This window comes from Ipomoea nil, unplaced genomic scaffold (assembly GCF_001879475.1).
Source record: "Ipomoea nil cultivar Tokyo-kokei standard unplaced genomic scaffold, Asagao_1.1 scaffold2537, whole genome shotgun sequence".
In the NCBI taxonomy this organism is placed as follows: Eukaryota; Viridiplantae; Streptophyta; class Magnoliopsida; order Solanales; family Convolvulaceae; genus Ipomoea; species Ipomoea nil.
Window position 1 is genome coordinate 1234747 of NW_017618965.1, and position 17241 is coordinate 1251987.

The 17241-nt window shown below is 40.3% G+C and overlaps 1 protein-coding gene across 1 annotated transcript; it reads left to right on the forward strand.

Moving 5' to 3' along the window:
• The first annotated feature begins 799 nt into the window (after positions 1-799).
• LOC109153771 lies at positions 800-2476 on the forward strand. Its single transcript, XM_019301635.1, has one exon. It carries the CDS (start codon positions 800-802, stop codon positions 2474-2476), a length of 1677 nt encoding a protein of 558 aa, XP_019157180.1.
• Positions 2477-17241: the final 14765 nt, after the last annotated feature.

Here is a 17241-nt window from a genome sequence, read left to right on the forward strand (position 1 = left end):
AGAATGCAAAATTACAAACCAGCGTGTACGTGACTGTGATGTTTTTTAAGATGCTCATCCAGATTTCACACTTCACAGCTTGACGAAGTCATGCATCTTTTACGAGAAGAATCATTCATCAACAAGTCAAGACTTCAACCAGTTGGAGGATTCTGTTATTCCTTTCCAATCCTCAACTCTGAAGAAGAAGTTGATAGAGGCGGAGTAAACTCAAGGAGTTGAAAAACCTACACAAGTAGCTGTCGGGCTTAGTGATCAAGGAAGCTAGATTGTTTAGTTTGTAATAGGAGTGATAGTGCAAACCCTGGCCTTTCACAAGTTGTGAAAGAAGAGTGGACTAGGCTTTATTAATAGCCGAACCACCATTAAAATCTCTCTCTCACTCTCCCATTACTTTCGTTTAACTATCTATCTGACATTGCATTCATATTGACCAAACCCTAAAAGATTTCTCATATTCAAATTGTGCAAAGTTTAATCTAAAACAAACCTACATTTTTCCGCTGTGTATAACTTCTGAAAGGAATTGTTAATAAATTTCGAGTAGAGTCTATTCATCCCCCCCCCCTCCCCCTCTAGACTCACTTTCGACCCTACCGGGACCAACAAGTGGTATCAGAGCAGTTGCCTTGAACGATAAACGCTTTGCATTTACTGCCTGGTAGATCCCCTTTCGAAACTTTAGAAAAATCTCAATTCTCTCTTTGCACATTTTTCTATAAAAGTTGAAAAAGATCATGGAAATAGATCTAGGATACTTGCTTTCAACTTGTCTTAATTTGATGACTGGAAAGTGAGAATGCAAGCACACCTTTCGGCTATTCACGATGAGATGTGGGGTGTTATAGAAAATGGCCCCATCATGATAACAATGGTCAACACGCAAGCAGCAGCTCAAGGAGCAGATCCTACAGTGCTGATTCCAAAGCCTAAGTCCCAGCTCACCTCAGAAGAAAAGACGAGAGCAAACCTTAACAACGTTGTGCGTGACATCCTATATAAGTGTCTGGACGATTCATTGTTTCCAAGAGTGAGAAAGTGCAAGACAACCAAACAAATATGGGATACCCTCATGGATCTAGGTGAGGGAGATGAGCAAGAAAAGGACAATAAGCTAACCATGGCTATGAAGAGATTCGAAGACTTCAAGATTCTTCCTAATGAAATAATTGGCGAAATGGAGTTTCGGTTCACAAATCTTCTTGTAGACATCTCTGACCTTGGCAAGGAACCAACTCAAAAGGAGATCAACTTGAAGATTCTCCGTGGATTACCAAAAGCATGGGATATGAAACTGACTGCCATGAGAGATCACCGAGACCTAAAATCCATTCAAACAACTAAAATATTCAGTGACCTCAAAGCTTATGAGTTCGAGAATGAGCCCAAGGAAATTGAGGAACCCGAAACCATAAATATCGCGCTTGCAGATAGTAAGCAAACTTCTACTTCAAACAGGTCAAATTCTAACCCATCTGAATTTTTATCTGACGAACAGTTTTCTCTATTTGTGCGAACATTTAAAAGGTTCATAAGAAAGAACAAATTTCAAAAGCTGCAAACATTCCCAAGTTCCTCAAACCGAAGGCAAGCAGAAAGATCATCCTATCCCAAGAAAACGGAGACGGAGGAAGCTCAGGTGCTATGCTACAATTGTAGAAAGCCAGGACATTTCAAGGCAAACTGTCCCCATCCCATTGTCCGCAAATACCATGATAAGGAACCTATCACGAGCTCTCCAATCGAAAGAAAGGATGCACCCGAATCGAAAAGAGGAAACAACCGACAAGAGTCCAATCTGTCACGACACGAAAGAAGAAGGATAGCAATGGTCGTGAATGAATCAAATGAAGTGGTTGAACCCGAAGAGAGCACGTCAAGCTCCATTTCAGATATCGAAAGTTCAGAAGCTGAAAAAGTGCTCCTCTGTTTGTTTAGCCGAGAGGAAAATGAAAATCATATATGCCTGATGGCCAACCATGATGAGGTAAACTCTCAACCCTCCTTTTCTACTCAAATAGAATCTAGTTCTGAGAGTGAAGAAAGTTCCAATGAATCAGTTAACAAAATGATAAGGGACTTTGAAGTTGTAAAAAACACATACTCCAAGTTGAAAGAAGAGAACTCTCGACTTATGATCAGTTATGACGAGCTCAGAAGCGTTAGAATAAAAAACATAGAGCTAGCGATCACCAATGATCAACTCGAGAAGCAGGTTCTTCTTCTTAAGGAGCAGTGCACAGAAAGAGAATTACGGGAACAAAATCTGCGTGAGGTTATTGCATTATTTACCAATTCATCTAAGATGATAGATAGAATGGTGAATGCATCAAGACTGCTAAGGGAAAAAGCCAGAATTGGCTATAGCCGAAGCTCCCCATCACAAATCTTGTTGAACAAACCCACGGATCCTTCTTCCAATGGAGTAAAAAATCTGTGTTTGTTCAAGGACCAACTCAGATGCCCGAGCCAATGAATCAGATTAACAAGGGTAAAACACCACAAACAACAAGCCATTCCAATGGAAAAGCTATCGAAAGTGTTGTGGAACCAACGAATGGAAATTTATCGAAAGGCAATCCCAGACATGGCAACATTGTCAGAAGGAATGGAACAAAAGTAAATAGACCAAGTCTATACTACAACAAAGATCAGCCTGCGAGAAGTAACTGTTTGAAGGTAAACCCGAATGTTAATCAGAGGCAAGTTCGTTCTATGAATCAACGCAAAGGTTATTCACATGAAGGTCAGAAAATGAACGAAACGTGTGTGTTAAGCCTAAGAGGTCACTTAGAAGACCGATGACAGGCAACAGAAGGAGTGGACCTTCCGAGGAAGACTGGCTTGTGTTTCCGAACCTTTGTCGAAAGCAGAATTCGAGAAAATTCACAAACACAAACAGACTAACTATTCTAAGGTGTATTGGAATCCACCCGAAGCCTATTTTAAAATTCAATGCAGAGCCAAAACTTTTGCAAAAATCCCTTTTACATATCGCGTGTTTAATGGACACAGGGGACCAAGGATGAGCAACACCAGCTCTAGGTTTGTCTGGATCCCGAAATTATCCACTAACCTTAAAGGACCCGAAATCGAAGGGGCACCTAAAAATGCATAATTTTTTATTTCAGGACAATAGGGTCATGTGGTAGGTTGACAGTGGATGCTCAAGACACATGACGGGTGACAAATCAAATTTGAGCAACTACAAGGAAGTTAATGGCCCGAAAGTCATTTTTGGAGGAGAATCTTGTGGAAAGACGAAAGGAACGGGTGATATCGTCAGAAACAGATTAATCATTCGAGATGTTTCATATGTAGAAGGACTCAAGTTTAATCTCTTAAGTGCTAGTCAACTTTGTGACAAGGGTTTCAAAGTGGAAATTTCAAATGGTAAATGCAAAGTCATCAGTACTGAAAATGGAGACATCGTCCTATCAGCAATTCGAAAGAAGAATATGTACGTAGTTGCATGGGAATCCTCAAAAGCAAATGCTTGTCTTGTCGCCAAAAGTAACATAGATTTGAGTTGGGAATGGCACCACAAGATGAATCATGTAAATCTTAAAATCATCAACAAATTGGCCAAAAGAGACCATGTAGAAGGCTTGTCGAAAGTTGCTTATGTCAAAGACAGAGTTTGTGATGCCCACAAAAAAGGAAAACAGATCAAAGCTTCATTCAAGTCTAAATAAATAGACACAAACTCTCGACCATTAAGTCTTTTACACATGGATCTATTTGGACCAGTTGATCCTGTTAGTCTAAGTAGACGAAAGTATACTCTCGTTGTAGTGGACGACTACACAAGATATACTTTGACATTATTTATAAGGAAAAAGAATGAGACTGAAAGGATGTTACTAGAACTCTTATGACAGCTTCAAATAGAAAAAGAAGTTTGCATCATACGAATCAAATCAGATCAAGGGACAGAGTTCGTGAACAAAGTAGTCAAAGATTTATGTGGACAAAATGGCATTTTTCATCAACTATCGGCTGCACGAACACCTCAACAAAATCGAGTTACCGAAAGGAGAAACAGAACTCTCAAAGAAGCAGCACGAAAAATGGTAGCTCATTCTGGATTACCTAAACGTTTCTGGGCTGAAGAAATTAACACTGCTTGCTACACTCAAAATCGATCACTCATCAACAACACTCATGGACTCACCCCTTATGAGTTATGGAAAGGTAAGAAACCTTCAGTTAGTTATTTTCATGTCTTTGGGTGCAGGTGCTTTGTCCATAACAACCGAAAGAATCATCTAAAAGCCTTCGATGAAAGAGCTGATGAAGGATTGTTCATGGGTTACTCTACAGTTAGCAAAGCCTTCAGAATTCTAAATAAAAAAACAATGGTCATAGAAGAATCTATTTATGTCAAATTCGATGAAAGAACTGAAAAGATCCATAAGTTGATGAAGCAATCAATGTAAGAAATCTAAGCATTCAAGCTAAGCCAAGCAATGTGGAAGAAGAAAGTTTGGATCATGAAGATATTTTATCATCTGATTAGAAATATCAGTCGAAATCTACTGAGCCCGAAACAAAACCTCAACCCGAACCCAATGTTGAGGAAGTTCCACCTACACCTTAAACTCAACCCGAACCAATGATATATGTTGAGTTGCCTTATATTCCAGAAATTGACGAGCATGCTCAACCAACAACTTTTGAACCAGATTTAAGATGCTTAGGAGATCATCCGTCAAATCAAGTCATTGGGAACGTTCAAGAAGGAGTGAGAACTCGTGCGTCCATACACGAAACTATGATGGCATGCTTCTTGTCTCAAATTGAGCCAAAATCTCTTGAAGATTCCTTAAGTGATCACGATTGGATGACTGCCATGCAAGAAGAACTCCATCACTTTGAAAGAAATGAAGTATGGGAACTTGTTCCCAGACCTACTCATCAAAATGATATAGGAACCAAATGGGTTTTTCGAAACAAAATGAGTGAAGATGGAGTCAAGAAAAATGAATAAATTTTGATGAAACATTTGCTCTAGTCGCAAGACTAGAAGCAATACGAATCTTCCTTGCCTATGTTGCCTACAAGAACTTTAAGGTGTTCCAAATGGATGTAAAAAGTGAATTTCTAAATGGACTTCTTGAAGAAGAAGTATATGTGGAACAACCTCCAGGTTTCGCTACAAATCGTGAAAGTGATAAAGTTTATCACTTAAAGAAAGCCTTATATGGCTTGAAACAAGCTCCAAGAGCCTGGTATGATACACTGTAACACCCCCTAATTTCCATGCTACATTAAGCCTTAGACATGCAGATAACTAATCATAACATTATGCACAGCGGAAGACTAAACAAGGGTTATATATATAGGAAATAAAGGGTGCTATACCACGTCCACTCAAAGGTGAACGCACAGGCGAAACATCTACAAAATCCATACATAAACAAGAGTACTAATGTCTAACATTGGCACACAGGCCACAACAGATCAAAACAAAGGGATCTAAGCTAATAGGTTCTAGACCGCGCTCTCGTCTACTCATCACCTGAAAGAAACACATAAAATATGGGACGACGCCCGGTTAGCGAATGATGTTGGTAACCCACCAATACATGTGAAATATCATATGTAGATAGTTTATATGTATACAAAATCATTTGCAAAACGGGATATAGTATATATCAATTTCAAAAGCCAAGATAGAGATCAACACCAGACTCTTTGCACTCACAATAAAGATAAGGGAACACATTCCAAGACAATAAGAGGTACAACGAGACACAAGAACGGCTCAAGGCATAATCTACAATCACACAGTAGATTAACACCCGACATGCATAACACAAGAGAATAAGGACACAACCAATGGCAACACATTGCCTTTGCGACTACACACGTCACAAATAGAGAAGTACACAACAACGGCTACACAAGCCTTCGTGACATCACCCATCACGAATTGAGATGCCTTCCTTATGCCCGGTTCCAACCTTATGGCTACCCCCAACCTTATGTCTAATTCCAACAATTACCTCCAGGACCCCTGTACTTCTGAGTCCAACCTTTTCCCTCCTGGTACCGATCACACACACGACAACACATGCCACCCAAGAAATACGTGAACCCATCACTCAAGTCACAAACTCCATAATCGCATCATGGCCACCACAAGAACCACTATCGTACCTTGGTGCTAGTGTCCCATACCACTAATCGTGCAATCCAGGTACAGCCACACGCACCACACCTCAACAGGAATCAAACAACGGATCACAACAAAGATATGAAACCATACTCAATCAAGTAATGGATCACAGTCCAACAACAACGATGATTAACACAAGTCATCATCAACAATAGGAAAGTACAAACAACACACATGCTAGCATTTAAAAACCAAACTATCATACTTATCAAACGGGTAAACCAAACATAGTTCCGAAGAACACACAAGACTCGTCACGGTTCAACGAATCACAATGTTGAACACTTAGCACGATTCAAGACACCAAAACCTACATGGATTCCTTCCATATAGTTCAAGACATACGAAACATCAAGAAGACGCTCAAATAGTTCCACAAAAGAACATCGGGAAGTCAAAAGACCAAATACCGAGTCAAAAGAATCACGGGGAACAAATCCCCTAACAACCACATATTGTTCCCCGCGGGTAGACCCACGGGTAGACCCCCACCCGTGATTCTGCCCGCGGGTACCACACCCACCGGCCATGTACCCCGCGGGTGGGGCGACAGGTGGAGCTCTGCCCAATAATCCCTTCGGGGATTTTCAACACCAAGCTCAAATTCAAGTCCAAACATGCCAAATCTCACCAAATACAACAAAATGACTTGAATCAAAGGAATAGCTAAGCAATGGCATATAAGAACCCTAATAACAAGCTCTAGATATGCTTTTTCAAAAGACAGTGCATCAACACTCACATTTCATAGCAAAACACGTGTAGAATCTAAGAAATCATCACATAGGTATATATAAATATATATATAAATATATATATATATATATATATATATATATATATATATATATATATATATATATATATATATATATATATAATAGAAGTTCAGGGGAACATATTCAGAATAGTAGTGATATACCTATTTATATATAAATGTTCGTTTAGGGGGTCCTCGTCTTAGTGGCTAAGGGTTCTAAACAGGGTATTGGAGGCTTGTGGTCTATTATGCAACATGGGCCACAGTCTAGAGGTATAACTAGCTTTTAAGATGGTTTGGGGATGCAATATAATTTTTCCAAGGATAATTTCTAGATGACCACTTGGTTTAGGTTCCTTGGGTCAAAACATAATATGCAATGTACCCGAGGGTTTAGATTTCTAGAAGTAGAATTAGTCCCTATAATTTCCATGTAACTTATAAACAAATCATTTAGGAAGATCATTCGACTTTCATGTTCAAGCATTTGATTGTTGCTTACATGTTAAACACATAAGAAGTATCAAGGAAGGCACACAAATGCACAATGGATCAATAAAACGAGAAGTCAAGAAAACATACCGTACCAGTGGGTGCGAGGTGGGCGGTCGACCGCCTGTCAAGTCCCCACTGGAATGTGGCAGTGGGCACGTGCAGTAGTGGGTGGTCGACCTCCTGCCTAGGCCCTACTGGAATGTGACTGTGAAGAAGGAATCACTTCGGGAAAGTCCCGATAATGCATAGATTTAAGTCCAAACAATTCCACGCTTATATGAACAATAAAAGGGATTTAAATGCATGGAAAATCTTAGGAAATCACATTATAATGATACTAACAAGTGACACGGGAGACATTCAATGAGATATCATAAGGATCACACACCCCATTACCCCTTTCTTAACTAGAGCTACATTCCCACAATTTTCTCCATGCAAACTTACGTAAGTACTTATCAAGCTATTAGTGGGTTAATTATCAGAGTAATTGGTCAATTATGATAAGGGGAAGTGAGCTATTATATGTCTAATAAAATTACCAATTACAAGTTCCAAAATATCAATTAACAAATATCCAAATAACGCACGCTTGATCAAATAGTTTAAGCAACAATACGCAATTCCTGACTCGGTTTATAAACAAATCAATTAGGAAAATATGTTTAAGCAAATAAACAAGTATGGTAATCAAAGAGTGATAAGCAACAAAACAGGTGAAAGCATGTAAGGATGTCACAACTTTTAGGGCAAGTATGTGGGATGAAGAACAAGTATGTGGGACCTGTAAAAAGTGATAAACTCACAATCTCACCGCGCGTCCTAAGTTTCCTGAATCCTATGTACCTAAATACCTAGAGTTCGAGCTTAATGTCCTAAAGTCTTGTTTTAAAAATCTTATCCTAAGGTCAAACTTAGGCTCTGATACCAACTGTAACACCCTGAAATTTTGAAACATTTAAAGCTTATATAATAAAGGTGAATTCTCATTAAATCCCAAAATCAACATAAGAGTGCGGGGTGCTATGCCACATCTGAGCTGGAAAACTCAGATGCACAGGCTAAACTAACTAAACAACCTCTGATGTCAATACATAATCATGGCACGCAGGCCGAAAGGGAAACTAACTAATCTACGCTTCGGATCTCTAGCGCGCTCCGGTGTCTACTCATCAGTGCCTGAAAGCCAAATATATATGTTCAGCGAATGATGCCGGTAACCCACTCCAACGCGTTGAAATAAAGTATAGGTGTATATATATATATATATATATATATATATATATATATATATATATATATATATATATATATATATATATATATATATATGTATATATATACATATATGTATATGTATATATATATATATATGTATATATATATATATATATATATATATATGTATATATATACATATATATATATACATATATATATATATATACATATATATATATATATATATATATATATATATATATGTATGTATATATATATATGTATATATATACATATATGTATATATATATATGTATATATATATATGTATATATATACATATATATATATATATATATATATATATATATATATGTATATATATTTACGAAAACCATTTTGAAGCATGAAGATATATACTTAGGGAACTCTAGCTTTAAATTCAGGGATAGACTCAGCAAGTAGGGGTAAGCACAAACAATCATGATAAACAGTTATATGGAAACAACATCATAAAGAACGTGTATCTAAGGTCACAGTTTACTTTTAAATCATCCACACCATCATTCAAGACATCATTCCAATCATCATCATTCAAATCACATAAGCACACTTTGGTGGCGCCACGGGACCAATCACATGCCCCGAACATGAGGGTTAGTGCATATAGCACTAACACAGCCCCGCAGCACCCTATCTCATACCGCAGCATGAAGGGAGTTGATCGCAACCAACCCTATAGACCGTTGACGAACTCAGCGGCAGATCACAGTCCTACACACCGCTGACGCGCTCAGTCGGTGGACTGTGATCCTCTTTACAAGGGGGGACTACAATCCTACCCACCGTTGACGGGCACAGTCGGTGGATCGTAGCGGATCAGGCCCTACACGCCGCTGAAGGACTCAGTCGGTGGGCGATGATCCTCGAAGACTACAACCCTACATGTAACACCCCGAAATTTTGAAACTTTTAAAACTTATATAATAAAGGTAAATCCTCATTAATATCCCAAAATCAAACATGAGAGTATGGGGTGCTATGCCACACCTGAGCTAGAGAACTCAGGTGCACAGGCTAACTAACTAAAATCCTCAAATAATGTCAATACATAAGCATGGCACACAGGTCGAAAGGGAAACTAGCTACTCTACGCCTCGGATATCTAGCGCGCTCTGGGATCTGCTCATCTGTGCCTGAAAGCCAAATATATCTGTTCAGCGAGAGATGCTGGTAACCCACTCCAACGCATTGAAATACAATATAGGTATATATATATATATATATATAGATATAGATATAGGAAAACCATTTTGAAGCAGGAAGATATATACTTAGGAGACTCAAGCTTTAAAATCAGGGATAGACTCAGCAAATAGGGACAAGCACATTAATCAATGACAAACAGTTAAGTAGAGATAACATCATAAGGAATATGCATCTAAGGTCACAGATTCAATTCAAACACATCATCATTCAATTATCATTCATATCACATAATCATTGATGGCGCCATAGGACCAATCGCATACCCCGAACATGAGGGTTAATGCTTATAGCATTAACACGGCCCCGCAGCACACTACCTCAGTACCGTGGTATGAGGGGAGTTGATCACAACCAACCCTTTGAGAACCGCTGACGAACTCAACGTCGGACCACGATCCGACACACCGCTGACGCGCACAATTGGTGGACCGCAATCCCCTTTACAAGGGGGGACTTACGACCCTACACACTGTTGATGCGTACAGTCGGTGGACCGTAGCGGATCAAGCCCGACACACCGCTGAACTAAACTCAGTCGGTGGGCGAAGATCCTCGGAGACTACGGCCCTACACACCGCTGTCCCATCACTCGGTGGATCGCAGCCAGCCGTAGCCTTACACACCGCTTGATTACTCAGGTCGGTGGACTACAGCCTTCCTCAGCTTATTGGCCCTACACACCGCCTGGCGCGTTCAGTTCGGTGGGTCATAGCACCGAGGCCCATAGTTGGACCGCAGCCCAAGTGTATCAATTTGGCCTTAGCCACTTCTGAGCCTTAGCTCAGGAACAACCCATTGGCCTTCAGCCACTTCCGAACCTGTAGTCCGGGATCAATCCATTCGGTCTTCAACCGACTTCCGAACCTTAGTCCGGGAACAATCCATTCGGTCTTCAACCGACTTCCGAACCTTGGTCCGGGAACCACCCAATTGGCCTATAACCAAAATGGGGGATCATGCAACACATAACACATAGGAGCATGTAGTAGCACATTGGGAGGGGAATGACATATAAATAAACTTACGTGTGATCATTCACTTACTAAGAATAGTCCTAAGGGTTAATACAACTTCCACCTAGGTCAACGGGTTACCAATTAAACTAGCATGCAATTCTTAAGACTCATTTAACCTATGAATGGTGCCTGATATATCAAACTAGACTCAAGCACGGTAAACGGGGTCCATTGCGACACCATGGGGAGCGGGGAACATCAAACAGGGAAGCCAAAGACCCGGGGTGGGGTGCGGACCAGCAGGTAGTCGGTGGGTGGGGGTCACCCGCCAACTGCCCGCCGGAGGGCGCTGTTCCGGGCAGCGGGTTGCCGGCGGGCAGTCAGCTGCCCGATGGCTGCCCGCTGCCGGGCAGTGCCGATTTGGGCAGCGGGTAGGTGGTGGGTTCCCCTACCCCCCACTGACTCTTTTCTCATATATTCGTCCTGAGAACCTTTGTGGGACCCGAAAGCATGCTTAGACACTTTTAAACGCAAATAACGACACCAGGTAAGCAATTAACGACTTATCATATTACGACTTCTAAATATAAACAACACCCGAACATGCGAATTCCCACCCAAATATAAATCAATAACATCACAATACAAATTCCCAACCCAACCTAGGGCTCTAATCCCACCCAAATCATTAAGAACACATTTTATTTTTAGCATAAAGAAATATCAAGATTCGTCAAGAGTCATCACATCATAATCAAGAACTACTTTTTAACATCAAGATCATCAAGATTATCAAGAAAGCATATAAATCATCTTATCAATCATCAAGAACAAAACACAATTATCATAGAAGAATTCAATCAAGACACGAGAATATAGAGGGAGGCCAAGGAAGGAGATTATAGCGAAGAAAATAGGTTTTCTTGAGACATGGGTTACCTCTTAGCGTTAATTAATCATTCCTTGGCTATTAAGGTTCTTCCCTAAGATTTCCATCCGCTTTGATCTCCCTAGGCTTGGTGGTGGGAAGTCCCTTGGAAATTCTTGTGTGGTGATATCTATTGTGGTGTGACTTCTAGGTGCCTCCTATGTCCTTATATATATATATTTAGGAGTCCTAATTAGGGTCTGAATGGTATGGGTTTACTAATTCTATTCCTTATAGGACTAAGGGCTTGTTTTAGGGATAAGGGTCCATGGTCCATGGTGGACCATATTAATTAATTAAAGAGAATCCTAACCATAATCTGAATAGTCAAGGTATACTTTCTTTATTCCTAATAGATGTGTAGGCCTATGATTCCTAATTTGGATCTGATTAGTAAAATGTTGACTTTCTTTATTTCTAATAGGCTTATGACTCTAGTTTAGGCAAGGGTCCACAATCCATGGTGGACCACATTAATTAATTAAATGGATTTCTAATCAAATTAAATCCTTTTTAATTATTATTAATTAAATAATTAATTCAGAATTAAAGGTCGTAACACGGGGTGTTACACTACACACTGCTGGCCCATCACTCGGTGGATCGCAGCCAGCCGTAGCCCTACACACTGCCTGATTACTCAGGTCGGTGGACTACAGCCTTCCTCAGGCTTATTGGCCCTACACACCGCCTGGCGCGTCCAGGTCGTTGGGTCATAGCACACGAGGCCCATGTGGACTGCAGCCCAAGAATTGAATCACTGACCGCAGCAAGGAGGATGAACCACAACTCATAAGTAACCAAACAGTGGACCGTAGCCCTATATAATATTTATATACCTGACCGATCGCAATCGGCCTGGTTAACAGTTGGAATGGTTCTCAACCCATCCAACTGCCCGTATAGCAGATTTGATCGCAACCAAATTGGGGAATCATGCATCACATAACATATAATAGCACATTGGGAAGGGGGAGACACATAAATAAGCTTACATGTGATCATTCACATACTAAGAATAGTCCTAAAGGGTTCATACGACTTCCACCTAGGCCAGTGGGTTACCGATTCGACTAGCATGCAATTCGTAAGACTCTTTCATCCTACGAACGGTACCCGAAACATCAAACTAGACTTAAGCACGACAAACGGGGTCTGTTAGGACACCACAGGGGATGGGGAACATCAAACGGGGAAGCCAAAGACCCGGGGTGGGTGACAAACCAGTGGGTAGCCGATGGGTGGAGGGCCACCCGCCGGCGACAACTTCCGGGCAGCGGGTGCCCGGCGTACAGACGACTGCCCGCCGGCTACCCGCTGCCTGGCGGTCTCACTTTGGGCAGCGGGTAGGTGGCGGGTACCCCTACCCCCCATTGACTCTTTTATCAAATACGCGTCCCGGGATCCTTCATGGAACCCGAAACCATGCTTAGACACTTTTAAATGCAATTAACGACACCACATAGGCATTTAATGGATCGAAAGCAAGAATCATATTGAACACATCCTAACATGACTTCTAGACACGAACAACACCCAAACATGCAAATTCCCACTCAAATATTAATCAAGAACATCACAATACCGATTCCCAATCCAACCTAGGGCTCTAATCCCACCCAAATCATCAAAATCATATTTTATTTTCATTATCAAGAACCATCAAGGTTTATCAAGAATCATCACATAAACATAAAGAACCTCTTTTTAACATCAAGATCATCAAGATCCCTCATAAAATCATCACATCAATCAATCGAGATTATATCACAAATATCATAAAGAAATTCATCACAACCCAAGTATATAGAGGGAGCCAAAGAAGGAGATCATAGCAAGGAAAATAAGTTTTGTTGAGACATGGGTTACCTCTTAGCCTTCATTAATCCTCCCTTGGCTATTAAGGTTCTTCCCTAAAATTTCCATCCGATCGACCTCCCTAGGCTTGGTGGTGGGGAATCCCTTGGGAATTCTTGTGTGGTGATATCTATTGTGGTGTGACTTCTAGGTGCCTCCTATGTCCTTATATATATATATATTTACGAGTCCTAATTAGGGTCTGAATGGTATGGGTTTACTAATTCTATTCCTTATAAGACTAAGGGCTTGTTTTAAGGATAAGGCTCCATGGTTCATGGTGGACCATATTAATTAATTAAAGAGAATCCTAACCATAATCTGAATAGTAAAGGTATACTTTCATTATTCCTAATAGATCTATAGGCCTAGGATTCCTAATTTGGATCTGATTAGTAAAATGTTGACTTTCTTTATTTCTAATAGGCTTATGACTCTAGTTTAGGCAAGGGTCCACAATCCGTGGTGGACCACATTAATTAATTAAAGGGATTTCTAATCAAATTAAATCCTTTTTAATTATTATTAATTAAATAATTAATTCAGAATTAAAGGTCGTAACACGGGGTGTTACACTACACACCGCTGGCCCATCACTCGGTGGATCGCAGCCAGCCGTAGCCCTACACACTGCCTGATTACTCAGGTCGGTGGACTACAGCCTTCCTCGGGCTTATTGGCCCTACACACCACCTGGCGCGTCCAGGTCGTTGGGTCATAGCACACGAGGCCCATGTGGACCGCAGCCCAAGAATTGAATCACTGACCGCAGCTATGAGGATGAACCGCAGCTCATACGTAACCAAACAGTGGACCGTAGCCCTATATAATATTTATATACCTGACCGATCGCAACCGGTCTGGTTAACAGTTGGAATGGTTCTCAACCCATCCAACTGCCCGTATAGCTGATTTGATCGCAACCAAATTGGGGAATCATGCATCACATAACATATAATAGCACATTGGGAAGGGGTAGACACATAAATAAGCTTTCATGTGATCATTCACATACTAAGAATAGTCCTAAGGGGTTCATACGACTTCCACCTAGGCCAGCGGGTTACCGATTCGACTAGCATGCAATTCGTAAGACTCTTTCATCCTACGAACGGTACCCGAAACATCAAACTAGACTCAAGCACGACAAACGGGGTCCGTTGGGACACCACGGGGGATGGGGAACATCAAACGGGGAAGCCAAAGACCCCGGGTGGGTGACAAACCAGTGGGTAGCCGATGGGCGGAGGGCCACACGCCGGCGACAACTTCCGGGCAGCGGGTCCCCGGCGAGCGGACGACTGCCCGCCAGCTGCCCGCTGCCTGGCGGTCTCACTTTGGGCAGCGGGTAGGTGGCGGGTTCCCGTACGCCCCCCCCCCCCCCCCCCACTGACTCTTTTATCAAATACATGTCCCGGGATCCTTCGTGGAACCCGAAACCATGCTTAGACACTTTTAATTGCAATTAACGACACCACATAGGCATTTTATGGATCGAAAGCAAGAATCATATTGAGCACATCCTAACATGACTTCTAGACACGAACAACACCCGAACATGCAAATTCCCACCCAAATATAAATCAAGAACATCACAATACCGATTCCCAATCCAACCTAGGGCTCTAATCCTACCCAAATCATCAAAATCATATTTTATTTTCATTATCAAGAACCATCAAGGTTTATCAAGAATCATCACATAAACATAAAGAACCTCTTTTTAACATCAAGATCATCAAGATCCCTCATAAAATCATCACATCAATCAATCGAGATTATATCACAAATATCATAAAGAAATTCATCAAAACCCAAGTATATAGAGGGAGCCAAAGAAGGAGATCATAGTAAGGAAAATAAGTTTTGTTGAGACATGGGTTACCTCTTAGCCTTCATTAATCCTCCCTTGGCTATTAAGGTTCTTCCCTAAAATTTCCATCCGATTGACCTCCCTAGGCTTGGTGGTGGGGAATCCCTTGGGAATTCTTGTGTGGTGATATCTATTGTGGTGTGACTTCTAGGTGCCTCCTATGTATATATATATATATATATATATATATATATATATATATATATATATATATATATATATATATATATATATATATATATATATATATATATATATATATATATATATATATATATATATAGGAGTCCTAATTAGGGTCTGAATGGTATGGGCTTACTAATTCTATTCGTTATAGGACTAAGGGCTTGGTTTAGGGATAAGGGTCCATAGTCCATGGTGGACCATATTAATTAATTAAAGGGAATCCTAATCATGATCTGAATAGTAAAGACCTACTTTCTTTATTTCTAATAGATAATTAGGTCTAGGACTCCTAATTAGAATCTGATTAGTAAAAATGTTTACTCTCTTTATTCCTAATAGGCTTAAGACTCTAGTCTAGGCAAGGGTCCACGATCCATGGTGGACCACATTAATTAATTAAAGGGAATCCTAGCCAAATTAAATCCCTTTTTAATTATTATTAACGGAATTAATTAAATAATTAATCCGGGGTGTTACATTAGGTTACAATACTAACACAAGGTGAAAGGTCAAGAATACCCTTACTGACATGGAAAGTTGTTAGGAACAAGGGAACTCCTTACAAAGCTCAAGGTACAACTTTGACTTTGGGGTTGACTAGTCAATTACTAGTCCCCGACTATTAAATTTCAGAAATTAAGGAATTAAATTACAAATTGAAATAGGATTAATTACTTAATTAATCCCTTAACCGAATTTGGATTTCGGGGTGTCACAAAACTCAATATCCCTTAGCACAACTGAAGCATAATATATCGCAGCCGACAGCTACTGCACTCAGCTCTTATGGATGAGACAAATGCTTCTTGATTATGGCCTACATCAAAAGTGCATGACTCTTTATTGCGGCAACACAAGTGCTAATCAACATCTAAAAAATCCGGTTCAAAATTCCCGTACGAAACACATTGAAATCAGGCATCATTTCACAAGGGAATTGGTCGAAGATAAAGAAATAAATCTGGAATATATATCAATGGAGAAAAATCTAGCTGACTTATTTACGAAACCTTTGGACAACACAAGATTTGAATTACTTCGAGCAGCTCTAGGGGTGTGCAGGTTTTCCATCTAATTTATATTTCCATGAAATAAATTTTTTTGTGTTGTGTTTTTTTTTTCTTTTTTTTTTTGTTTTGCAGATCTGATCCAGCGGATACTCCAGCCCCGTGCTCTAATCCAGATCGTACTCCAGGCCCTTTCTAATCCAAAATCTTAATCTCGCCCATTTTTTTATTATTTTAATTTTTTTCTCTCTTTCTGGGTTTGTTATAAACTTTCGGCCCTACCCTTTTTTCTACGATCAAAAATCCCTAATGTCTCTCAAAATGTCTATTTATTTTTCCCAAAATCTTCTCTCTATACCTAAATCTAGTCGAAATCATCCACAAAATCTTCTTCCTTCATCTCTCATCCGCAAATGGCATCTCATTCCCATATCAATCCCATCCTTATTTACCATACTGAGGATGAACGCTTAGAAGGAAGTTATCTCTGATCTCTCCACCAGGCTTG